Genomic DNA, 13,271 nt, shown 5'->3' with positions numbered 1-13,271 from the left:
GACTCTAATTTTCCTCTTTTTTTGATCATCTCTGTTTTTGGCTCGAAATCATCCATGAGAGAGTCAAAGAAAAAAAAAATCCTCAAGAGGCCCAATATGGCGGAGGCAAAATAACTAAGAATGTTGTGTCATTTCACAGGTGCTGTTGATGATCGCGTTCCTGTGTGTGGCAACTCATGCGTTTGGAAATACTTATTTCCAATCTGCAATGATCTGGTGGTTCTTCATGGCGCTGATCTTTTTTTTACTCTACTTCTTCCGTGTGCCCAAACGTGTCACCTTCATCCACTGGCCCCTTACTGTAAGTTTTGTTTAATTTTTTTCTATCCTCACTTTCATCTTCATTCTGGTTCTTGGACATTGTTCGTATTGATGCTCTGTGTTTGTGGTAGGAGCTGATTTTTTACGTCATCGGCACCATCTTTGTGTTGACCGCTTCTATAACACTTGCCGCCAACACTGGGGGATATGCTGTTTTCATCGTTGGGCTGGTAAGTTCTTCAATGGGTGTAACATTGAATTGAATGAGAGTAAAGAATGCAATTTGTTTGTAAGTTGCAGTAGTAAATAGAAGATAGAAATAGAAGAAAAAAAAACACTTCCGTGTGCATTTCATGTTAAAATTTGCAAACATGCATTTTTATATTCCATTTAAATGCAGAATTAAAAAAAAAATTGTATGTAATAAAAAAAATTTTTTACATGCTCAAATTCAAGATGGCGTCGAAGATGGCGCCGAGACCCAACATTGCCAGATATTATTGTCTCATTGACATATTTTAATGAACTTGGGCTCAATTCCCACATTTTCTGGACCAAGCAACTAATTTTTGACAATGAAATATTTCTTAGTAAAATATTTAATGGGCTTTTATGTTATATTTCACCTAAGCGGTACGTTTGACGATGGACAAAGAGACTGAAATGTTGTGAAAAGATTTATTGAAGAACTGACATTATACAAAGCAAGAATAACTTACATATCAGAGCTTATTACAGCACAAACAAGTTAGGGATATACACACAAAAATAAGGTACCCACAGAATCATGACAACAATGTAAATACAAAGTATCCAGTAATGGTAGGCCTATGAACTCATTTTCCTCAACACTTGTTGTGTTGCTAATTTGCAGATACATTCAAAGTACACCACCCCCATGCCAAATAAATAAATAACATATCTTCTAGCACGGTATTGCCGAGCACATTTGGCGATTGCATAATTCAAACCAATAAATAATAATCGCAAAAAAAATTCTTAATCAATTGGCTAATAGCATACCTCAACCACCAGTTTTATCCAAAGTTGTATCTTTTTGAAAATTTATTAAATAAGTGATTAATCGAAAAAAAAATTACTTAGTTGATTAATTCACTAATTAATAATTAATTAATTAATCGATTAATTGATTAATGAGTAAATCAAAAAATATCCTTAATAACCACATCACTTGGTCATTGTCGTGTCCGAATATCAGCTTTCTAGCTCAAAAGGTGCCTGAGATATTGGCCAGATAAGAAAGAAAATAAATAAGTGATCAATAATGAAAATAAATAAGTAATAATCGTAAAATAATTAAATTATTAATCAATTGGCTACTAGAATATCTAAACCACCACCGTTTCTTCCGAATCTGTAACTTAAAAAGTAATTAATTAAGTCATTAATCGAATAATTAAATAATTAATCGATTAATTGATTAATCAATAAATCAAAAATACCAAAATGCCACAGCGGTGTACAATTGATATGGCTAATTTAAATTAATATTTCACAAGTGTCAAATTACCAATGCCGCTATACTTGTATACCAATGCCGAAAATGCATGTTTACAAATTTTAGCATGTAGTACACACAGCAGGACATAAGCGTGTACAGTGGATACTATAGGTGGGGGATATATTGTGATTTTCTGATATATTGTCAGAAATTTATCAATATATCCTCGCTTCCTGGATATATTGTGATTTTATGATATATTGTGATCCTTCATGTGGAGTTCCATTGCCTTTGCTGTGTGCACTTCAGCCTCTCCATAATTCCTCTTTCCCCTTTTCTGTACCACATCCCTCATCCCTACCACAGATATTTGGTTTCATGGCGACAGTTGCATTTACTTATAATGGCTGGCTTGCCTTCTCCATGTGGCGCACTCCTTCTTCTCAGCCTGGTTAGTTATCGGCTTTCTCCGAAGACCCCAGACTTTTCATTGTCTTGCTCATTTTTAGCACCGCTATGCTGTACAATTCTCACTTCCAGTTGACCCTTCTTTGCAGATCCCTCAACCTCTCAACAGACTTGAGTGTTATCTGAACTTCATGCAAGTTTAAGATCTCAATTGGTTCAATTTTGGCAAACGTTTCCCAAAAACATTATATCGCCTGGTGGGCAAGCTACATAAAATTGCTAAAATTCTCTTCTAATAGCCAAATAAACAGGTCCCCAAATAAACAGGCCTTTGCAATACATAATGCACCTTTACTAACTGGTTGTGTCAACACAAGCTTCCTGGATGACTTGTTTTAATACTCCGGAATCTGTTTCTGTGCACAGAAAGTGCCAGTAATTTTTTAGGCCTGATAATTATATCCGAGGTCATGGCGAGCATAGATTATAGTACAGCTACATGTAAACCTGCAGCTGGGTGGTCTCAAAGAAAGTGCAATCTGTGTGTGTGCAACAATAACGAAACTGATGACAGACACCACGTTTGAAATGGTTTGAACGTTTATTGTTACCTCCGCCACCGAAGGTGTATGGAGGTGATGTTTTCACCCCTGTGTTTGTTTGTGAACAAGATATCTCAAAAAGTTGTGGACGGATTCGGACGAAATTTGGTAGATTATGTAGCGGATGTGACAAGGACGAAATGATTAGATTTTGGTGAAGATCCGGATTCGGATCCGGCTACTAGAATTTTAAGTGATTCTTCACCATTGGGAGATCGGGCCAAAAACTATGCATAGCAGGAAATCTCAAAAAGGTGTGGACGGATTTGGACGAAACTTGGTGGACCGGTTGGGTGTCTGACAAGGACGATTCGATTCGGTTTTGGGGAAGATCTGAATATGGATTCGGATATGATAATTATTTAATTTTCAAAGTGATTCTTCACCATTGGGTGATCGGGCCAAAAACGATATATAGCAGGATATCTCAAAAAGTTTTGGATGGATTTGGACGAAACTTGGTAGACAGGTTGGGTGTCTGACAAGGACGATTCGATTCGGTTTTGTGGAAGATCTGAATATGGATTCGGATATGAGAATTATTTAATTTTCAAAGTGATTCTTCACCATTGGGTGATCGGGCCAAAAACGATACATAGCAGGATATCTCAAAAAGTTGTGGACGGATTCTGACTAAACTTGGTGGATGAGTTGGTTAGGTGACAAGAACAAGCCGATTAGATTTTGGTTCAGGTCTGAATCCAGATCCGGCCTATCAGTGGGATACAAAACATAAACTGCTCAACCTGATGGAGGTTTGCGCATTACCGAGTGCTGTTATAGTTATTAATATATATGTTGGGGGTTAACTTATTTGATTGGCAATGATTTAAAATCTTTATTCCTCATCATACTGGTCACTGGTTTAAAGATAAAGTCTAAAATAACTTCAATGCGTGTCATATCTGTTTCAATTATCAGTGGATTGGCTGAAGTAAGAGGAAAAAAAATGAAGTAAATCTAGCAGACATCGCAGTGCGCTGACGGTACTTCCTCATGCCCAAAGCATTTCCTGTGGCTCGGCTGTGGCATCATGCCAGGACAAGAGGAGAAGGGAAAGGTAGTTTTTATGTCGGAAGGAAGAGAAAAAATAAATAAATAATCAAACATTCCCCCAGGTCCAACGCGTTTTGCAGCTTCAAATGCCTCTCCCACTCTCCTAGTTTTCAAATGGTGCCTTTTGACACACTTGCAACTTTCAGATATATTTGTTGGAGGAAGGTGTTAAAGGTGCCAGCATCACGGATGATGGTTATATTTACAAAGGAACTGTTTTGAACAAGTTTAAACAAGAAAGTTTTGCTCTTTATGGTCACTGTGAGGCCTACCCAATAGGATACAAAGAACGACACTCGGTAATGCGCAAACCTCCACCTGGTGAACAGTTTACGTTTTCTATCCCACTGACAGGCCGGATCTGGATTCGGACCTGAACCAAAATCGAATCGGCTTGTTCTCGTCACCAAACCAACTCGTTCACCAAGTTCAGTGAGAATCCGTCCACAACTTTTTGAGATAGATATCCTGTTCACAAACAAACAACTAGACAGGGTGAAAACATAACCTGCATCCACCTTCGGTGGTGGAGGGAATAAAGTACAGGTGCATTATGCCCAGACCGACTTGGTACAGGTTGTGAGCACTGAAGACACCACCACAGCTGCGAGCTCTACTTCATCAAGTTGTTGGGAGAGATGAAAGCACGCCATCATGTAATGTCACTGGACACATTCGGTGTAAAAGGAATTGATCCGCAGGAGCTATTTCCGCATTTTCGGATATATAAAAGGAGTTTGGTCTCGGCCTGTATCTGACTGTCCGTCAACAACCCCTTCCCTGTCCCCCTCCCTTTCCTCCCCCCTCCCCACTCACGCCCCAGTCCCTCTCCCTTTCCTCCCCCTCCCCACTCATGCCCCAGTCCCCTTCCCTTTCCTCCCCCATCTCCACTCACGCCCCAGTCACCCTCCCTCTCCTCTCTCTCTCTCCCTCCTCTCTTAATATTCCCACCAGCGAAGCGATTCCATGTTGCCTGGCACCCACACTCGCCTCTAAGCTGTCTAGCCTAGGTTCGATTCCGGAACCAGCTATAAACTGTCATCCTGGTGTTTCACAGGCAGGGAGATTCATCAATGCGTGCACCGTCTCTCGGATGGACGTTAAACTGGGTGTCATGTCTGCTAGCATTAGCTGGTGGATGTTATAATTGGATCCCAAGGAGTTCTTCGCGAAGAGTAGGCGAGTTATCGCCGGCACCCTGAACAAATTCCAAATTCCTGCCCTAACCGCAGAGGGCATTGCGTCGTGGCACAGCCATGCCCTCAGGCAATGATTCTACCATGCAGTTTTATGCTGCATATGAAGAAGAAGACCAAGTCTGTATAACTTTTGCAGTTTGTCTTCTTACTTCACTTACCTGTATATTGTGTAGTGTGACGTCACATTTTCTCTCTAGCTGCATAAAGCAAAACAGCAATACATTATTTGTTTTTTTCACTGCCCATCATATAGGTATTAGAAACCCTTTATGTTTCAAGCCCCTCCTCTAGTTCTACTTTTAACAGCCCCAAGTCTTCAAACCTCCTTGAGGGTCATCCAGGGAAAGTCTATGACTGTATATAACCTTAACGTCCACCAATAAATCAATGCCGCCATGACATGGGACACCTGGATTAACGTCCTTCCAATGGACATTTAATACATTGATTCACCTGTGTACGAAGCACCAGGGTGATAGTTTACAGCTGCGTCGCCAATTGGAACCCAGACTAGACCGCTCAGGTGTGAGTCCATTGTATACCTGTAGGCTATTCTGCGAGCCCCTTATGTTGTAAATCATTGGCTTGGATTGTGATTCCTCCTGTGGTGTGCATATCCCCCCCTCAAACCCCCCCACCACTCCAGATGTTTTATTATTTAATTTTTGTAATGCCACCTGATGAAGGATCCTTACATCATCATTAACTAACATTAACTTTACTTCTTCGTTAACCTTCTTCGTTAACCTTTACATCATTAACTAACTTCTTCGATGAACATGGTTCCTTCTGCAGTGTGGAAATTGTCCCGCTCTCATCAGACAAAGCACAACCATTCGACATTTTTGGCTACCCACTGGAGGAAGAATCTTTTGGCTGTATTCCAACTATTTGGGTGAAGAACATTCCTTAAGCGGCATAAAACTTTCCGACCTGGCTTGCAATGGTTTGATCTTTCCGTTTCCCCGATGGTATAAAATTGTAGTATCCTCGTGGAGGCGTGGGCTCTTATCCCACTTCTGACACCATTTAGTGCGGGATACCGCTTTATTCATAAAGGCAAAGGTCACGTTACGTTACATCTGTGTCGCCCACTTCAAATTGGATAACAAGCATGGTGTCAGAAAAAAACAAAGCTCTTGCGAGATCATCGTCGATCCCATCCGAGCAGGAAGAGGATATGGTCACTCACAACGCACGGAAGTAAACCACAAACATGGACGCGGAACACAGCATTACATTACAGTGGCTACAGCCTGACTGGTCATAAAAACCGCTATTTGTTGGACGGAATTTGTCCTATTAATTCATTAAACCGAGACTCTTCCATACATGTAGTTTGATTTTCACGTCATGCTCTATTTGGCTTTATTAAGGCTCTAAGACTCTAAGTGAACAATCATGCCATTACGTACGGCGAAGAGACAGCTTTTGACAATACGAGCCTCGCGTGGTATATAGATTACTGTAGATTTGAGAATAACATATATATATATGTATATATATATTGAAGTAGATCTGTACGCAAATACACACGGGCCCCCCCCCCCCCCTTCCCAAGCCTCCTCCCCCCAAGCCCTCTCCCTTCCACACATCTCCCTGCTCTCAAATGTTGTGTTTGTGTGCTTCCCCTTCTCTCCCCATCTTGTTTTCCGCTCCCTCTTTTTATATATTTTGTTTGTCTGGTTGATTTGTTTGTGAAGTAAATGTTAGCTCTTTCACGAGCCTCGATTCAGTATACAAAAAAAAAAAAAAAAATCACTGACATCGACCAGTTACAGGAGCCTTTCCCATACTTTTGGGAACAGGTGCAGGAACCCCTTCCCTGTGTGCTTGGCTAACAATATATAGCAGTTGTAATTCAACACTTCTCCTCTCCTCCCTCACAGCAGCAACTGTTTGAACACTTCCAGATGAAGAAGACGAGCATATTCCATGCACAGTTTCTGTGTCAGATCGCCTACTCTTCACCGGAAGGACGTCCCTTCCATTTGCACCTTCCTTTTGTCTTTGGTCAGGTTCACCTTGTTAACACAAATCGACTTGTGCCTGAATCTCGTTTCGCCTATCTCAGGATTTCGACAAACTTTTGTTTCTAACACTATAGTGGAGTCCATTTTTACCTATTCCTCGATGTATGTTTTGCATTTGTAAAGCTAACTCGCACCTTGTATATTGCTTTCATGAAAAAATATAAAGTAATAAAACAAAAAAAAAGATCGTCATGGCGTGCCGCTGTTTGTCACTTGAATTCTTCATTCTAACATTTATTTGGTTTGAATGTCGACAATTGAATTTGCTCTTTCTCTTTGCATATCGTCTCTTATTTGTCTTTTCAACATTCTCCATACCTTTCATTCCCTCTATCCATTCATCTGCACCTCTGTATCTATAAGGCCATGTGAAATAAGTTATTGGTTTCTCGTCTAGGCTTTTCAAAAAGAAGGAGGCCATATTATTTGTTGATTTCCAGATTTTTGATATTCTTTCCAAGATGGCCGCCACTTGGTGAAGTCTACCCGAACAAAGACTAGCACAACCATCAGCACACATCCCAACAAATATCGGGGATGCCTCTTCGAGGTGGTTGTACACCCCCCTCCCCAATGCAAGTTGGGTGCCAAATCTTCCCCATTTTCCCCTGATGCCCGGATTCGTCAGGGCAGCGCGGTCACTGTCAGAATGCCGATCGGTCGCCATGGACCGGCCCTTTCTTGACTCTTCTCTCTCACTTTCTCTAACTCTGTCGTGGTCCTGACTTTGTGAAGACGGAGTACACCACCTTGGATGTGGAGGATCTCTGGGCAGTCCCCATTATGCGGGCTTGTTTGAGATGACTGTCCAGGCCAAACAACAACAACAACAACAACAACTAGAATGGCACTTCACCAGGAGAGTGCAGACCTTCACCAGGCTGAATAGTTTGTTTTGCATCCCACCGATAGGCCGGATCTGGATTCGGACCTGAACCAAATTCTAATCAGCTTCTTCTTGTCACCGAACCAGCTCATCCACCAAGTTTTGTCATAACTCGTCCATAACTTTTTTAAATATCCTGCTATATAATCGCTTTTCACCCGATCTCTCAATGGTGAAGAATCACTTCAAAAATTAAATAATTCTCATATCCAAATCCATATTCAGATCTTCACCAAAATCGAATATATTCGTCCTTGTCACACACCCAACCGGTCCACCAAGTTTCGTCCAAATCTGTCCATAACCTTTTGAGATATCGTGCTATGTATCGGGTTTAGACCTATCACTCAATGGTGAGAAATAACTTCAAAAATTAAATAAATCTCACATCCAAATCCATATTCAGATCTTCACCAAAATTTAATCGAGTCTTCCTTGTCACACAAACAACCTCTTCACCAAGTTTCGTCCAAATCCGTGCACAACTTTTTGAGATATCCTGCTATATGTATAGTTTTTGGCCCTATCTCCCAATGGTGAAGAATCACATAAAAAATTCTAGTAGCCGGATCCGAATCCGGATCTTCGCCAAAATCTGAAGATTTTGTCCTCGTCACATACGCTACCTTTCTGCCAAATTTCGTCCGAATCCATTCACAACATTTTGAGATATCTTGTTCATAGACAGACAAACAGACAGGGGTGAAAACATAACCTCCATCCACCTTTGGTGGAGGAGGTAAAAACAACAAGAACACACAATCCATACACCATTAAATAATGGCGTTGGTCATATCGCGGATATGTCAACATCTACTGCAGCAGTGGAAACTGTCTGCTGTACTGTGCGCTTGTACGTACTGAACCAGTACTAGATACATGCGGACTTCCACTGATGACCTGAGTTTGAGTTGTCTGGTAGTTGTCGTTGATTGGCGATCCTTGGTCGAACTCCCCATTTGCAAATTCGTTGTAAATATCCCCCAGAGTCTGGGTTCCGTGGAGCTTCAACATGGCTTCAAAAACTTCCTGCCGGCTTTCCGGATGCATGCACAAGTGAAGCCAATTTTAAGACCCAGATCTACTCTACTTCGTCAGTAACTCAGGTAAAGCTACTGAGAAAGTTCTTCATTCTTGAGATCGATATTGCTGGAGCTAGCTAGCTAACTTAATGTACATGTACATGGATCAATTTCATCCACATGAGCTCTAGGCCTATAGGAACCACAAAATAATTATTGGTCTGGCTTCCAGACTCCCACAACAAAAAGAAAGGAATTTTATTTTTTATCTGGACAGAAAATAACAACCATCAAAACAAAAGGAAGCAGCCAGGGATGAGAAACTAATAATTTGTTTTACTTGGCCTAATCCTGCCCTGTTTTATATGTATTTTTTGAAACGACCTTTTTGTTGTATAAAGGGTGTTTCCCTAAAGAATGCCTTTTTTTCCGACCGGATGCACACCTCAGATTTTAATAATTTTTAATCGATTTTCCACCAGCGGCTTTCACAAGATTCAAATGCGTTCGAAACGACCTCAACAAATTGCAAAAGAGGTCAGTATCACCTTTCATTCCTTCCAAGACCTCGTTGATTATATCCAATAAACGGTCACGGGAACACTGTTCGCTCTCCGAAAAATCCAACAAGCGGTCTTCAACTCGCTCTTTCATAATGGCTCCAAGGTTCTCCGCTGGATTGACGTCTGGCAAATTTCCAGGCCATCGCCCAAAGCCAACGCTGTGAAAACGTGTGTGCAGCCTTAACGGGCCTGAGAGTGTCTGCAAAAAGCTTGCGTGCAATTCTAAACGTGACACAGGCGATCCTTTGAGCGACGAGTTTTTCGGTCATATCTAAAAAAAAAATGAGAAAAAAGAAAAAAAATTGAGATATTTTTGGAGACTTTTCACCTCGCAGTGCACGCGTTGTTGAAACTTGCCACAATTAATTATAATCACTTGTACGTTCACATTGCGGTATGTGTGAGCGCGCGATTCGTTTCGGGGGAAAAAGGCATTCTTTAGGGAAACATCCTTTACAATTGTTTTTCCAGCATCATTCTTGTTAATTGGATGTCAACAAGTTCCTTGGCTGTTCTCAAAGAAGAACAGTTAAGTTTAATAGGAGAGAGTAATAAGCAGCCTAGTTATTGGTCTGATAATCCATAACCAGGAGGAAGCTGCAGGTTTTCATCCCTCATGAATTGCTTTGGTTTCTTTCGATGACTTTCTAATACACCAGGACGGCCAATCACACTTGTTCTTTAATCTAACACAAAGTACCGCATTCTTGACCAGACACCACGTGTTAGAGAATATGAATGTGCATCCCTGCAGCAGGTGTCACTGCTATGGTAGTAATGTGTAGCAGATACTTTACCTCGTATTTTTGTCACTATTAAAATTTTTGTCTGTATTTTGCTGTCCATCCTTTTTTGGATTATGGTATCGGTGTAGATTGTAGTGGTTGAGGCTCCTAGGGTTGGTGAGCACAAATCGTCCACGACAGAGCAATGCTGGGCAGGGAAGGTCACTGCTCCGTCATAGGTTGCGGAGTTTCCCTCCATGGGGCAATGCAACTAGGATTTACCCGCTCCACCACTCAGCTGCTTCCTCATAGGTGTAATTGATTTTGAGGCCTGTTGCATTTCAGCCCAATTCCTGAAATAGATTTTTATGGACCATTTCAAGTATGATAACCCTGTTCTACAATATAAAGAACAGCGTTATTTCGACTTCCATCTGCTTCCTTATCAAACCTCTTGAGGTTCAGTCCTTCAAACATTTGGGCCTAGTCATCATTCTTCGGCAAACCACATTAGGCAAGCTTCCAAAGCCAGCTGCCGATTGGATATCCTCCATTGTGTTATCTTTTTGTGGCAAATCTGAACTTATAACAACTTACTAGACCGTCATCCGCCACTCGATGGAGTACTGCTCTGCCCTTTGTACCAACACCTCTGCCTCACACCTTTCAGTTGTATTTTGATGCCAATGAGACCAAGGCCATGAAAACATTTGAATCTTCTGTGATGAAGCTGAATCTCTGGCCGTGTCAATCTCACGTCGCAGAGAGATTGGTGGCTTCATGGACCACCAGGTCTTTAAAACAGCTGTTCACCACCATCTCTTATCTTCCCCCATCCAAAACTTTGATCTTTTCTACCCCCGCTAATTCACCCCAGATACACTTTTTCGAAATTCCAACTTCTTTCCTGGAAGTCCTCTCCCTCCCCCCAAGCCCTCTCCCTCCCACAGTTCTCTCGATGTCCCTGCTCTCAAATGTTGGTGTTTGTGTCCTTCCCCCTCTCTCCCCAACTTGTCTACCGCTCCCCTTATTTTGTGTTTTATGTGTCGGTTTGTGTCGGTTTGACTTTTTGTGTGATTAATGTTAGCTCTTTCACGAGCCTCGATCTTGTATACAAAAAAAAGAAGAAAAAAAAATCTGGAAAAGTTCTGAACGGATTTGGATGAAAGTTGGTGGGATGGTTGCCCTTGGGATAAGGAAGAATTGATTAGTTTTTGGTGAAGCTCAGGATATTATTCCGGATCCAGGAATTTTTTGAAGAATTTTTTTTACCATTGGAAGATAGGGCTCAGCAGCGGCCACCCACGGCGGGAGTATGCGCTCTACTGAGTGGCGTCTAGTTTGAACATGAATCGGAAAACGGTTGTAGTTTTTATTTTATCTTTTATTTCTTTGTACACAGAATCGAGGCTCGTGTAAGAGCTAACACATTGCACATGAAAACATGCACAGACACATAAAACATGCAATTAAGGGAGCGGGAGACATGAGGGGGAGAGAGAGGGAAGCACACAAGCACAACAGAAGAGAACAAGGACGTCGGTAGATCTGTGGAAGGGGGAGGGCTGGGGGAGGAGGGAGGGGTACACGGTATAAAGGAAATGAACACGACTAGGAATTTCAGGAAAGAAGTTGGGGATTTAAAGAGACGGATTTGGGGTGTTTTAACGGGGGTAGAAAAGATAAAGGTTTTGGATGGGGGAAGATAAGAGATGGCGGTGAACAGCTGTTTTAAAGACCTGGAGGGAGGAGGGAGATTGAAGGGAGTGGGGGAGTTTGTTCCAGAGGCGGGAGAAAAGGTGAATGAAAGAGTGAAGGTGAGCAGAGAGCCTAGATTTTGGCAGTTTAACCATAAGAGGGTTGCTGGCAGATCTTGTGCGACCTGTAGGAATATTTGGGGGACAGAGCCCAGAGAGAGCTGGGGGAGCAAGGCCAGAGAGGAGTCGGGAGAAGACAAAAAGACCACCAACCTGCTTGCGGTGAGTGAGTGAAAGGCCCTCGGAGTTAGCTTCATCGCAGGAGATTCCAATGATTCTGAAAACTTTGGTTTCAACAGCGTGAAGACGAGCAAGGTGTGAGGCAGGAGCACCGGCCCAGAGGGGGGAACAGTATTCCATTGAGCTGCGGATGAAAGCCTTGTATGTGGTGAGGAGCTCAGGTGTGCCAAGGAAGGACTTCGCACGACGGAGGATGCCCAGTCGGCGACTGGCTTTGGAGGCCAGCTTGGAAATGTGGTTTTCCCAAGAAAGATCATGGCAGATAGTGAGACCCAAAATCTTGAGCGGCAGACCTTCTTGGAGAGGATTGTTGAGAAAGTAGATGGGAGGGTTTTCCAGTCGGTCCTTTCGGAGAGACATCGTAAGAGTGTGAGATTTGTCAGTATTGAAAGACATGTTCCACTTGTTTGACCAGTCTGTGATTTTGTCCAGGTCTGCAGAGAGTGAGGAGGCTGCAGGCTGCCGATCTGAGGGATGAGGAATGGAGCGGCAGAGAGTGGAGTCATCAGCAAAGAGATAGAGAGGATTTTCCAGAGAGTCGGAGAGATCATTGATGAAGACCAGAAAACGCACAGGGCCCAAAACACTGCCTTGGGGAACTCCAGCCAGAACAGGAAGGGGAGATAAGAGAAATCCATTCAGGGCCACACGTTGACTATGACCAGAGAGGAAGTCTGCAAGCTAAGCGTGGAGATTTCCATGGATACCATAGGAGGAGAGTTTGGTGAGCAGAGCTGGGTGCCAGACCGTATCGAAGGCACATGATATGTCAAGGGAGACAGCTCTGATTTCCTGTTTGGCATTGAGGACCTCCATCCATTGTTGAGACAGCAGAAGCAACATGTCCAGAGTAGAATGGCCTGGTCTGAATCCAAATTGATGATCGGAGATCAAGCCATTGGAGAAGAGGGAGGATTTGATATCCGAAGCAATGATGGATTCCATGATTTTGCTGATAATTGGGAGCAGGCTGATTGGTCTGTCGTTGCAAGGATCTGTTTTTGCACCTTTTTGTGTAAAGCGGTAATGTTTGCTGATTTCCAAGATGCTGGCAGAT

The 13,271-nt window shown here is 42.4% G+C and overlaps 1 protein-coding gene across 2 annotated transcripts in view; it reads left to right on the top strand.

Moving 5' to 3' along the window:
• The window catches only part of CMTM7 (CKLF like MARVEL transmembrane domain containing 7), a 46,602-nt gene extending 36,277 nt beyond the window's left edge, over positions 1-10,325 (top strand). The window contains exons 2-5 of one of the 2 annotated variants that reach the window (XM_068107577.2): positions 140-301; positions 393-491; positions 2,090-2,174; positions 6,878-10,325. In XM_068107577.2, coding sequence (XP_067963678.2) covers positions 140-301; positions 393-491; positions 2,090-2,174; positions 6,878-6,891 — 360 coding nt within the window. In that variant the 3' untranslated portion in view covers positions 6,892-10,325. The remainder of the gene's footprint in view (positions 1-139; positions 302-392; positions 492-2,089; positions 2,175-6,877) is intronic. The other variant, XM_068107578.2, reaches the window with a different exon arrangement.
• Positions 10,326-13,271: the final 2,946 nt, after the last annotated feature.

This window comes from Myxine glutinosa, chromosome 2, assembly GCF_964187855.1.
Source record: "Myxine glutinosa chromosome 2, kmMyxGlut1.1, whole genome shotgun sequence".
NCBI lineage: Eukaryota > Metazoa > Chordata > Myxini > Myxiniformes > Myxinidae > Myxine > Myxine glutinosa.
Note: the sequence above shows the minus strand (reverse complement) of the source record. Positions and strands in the feature narration are given on the sequence as shown.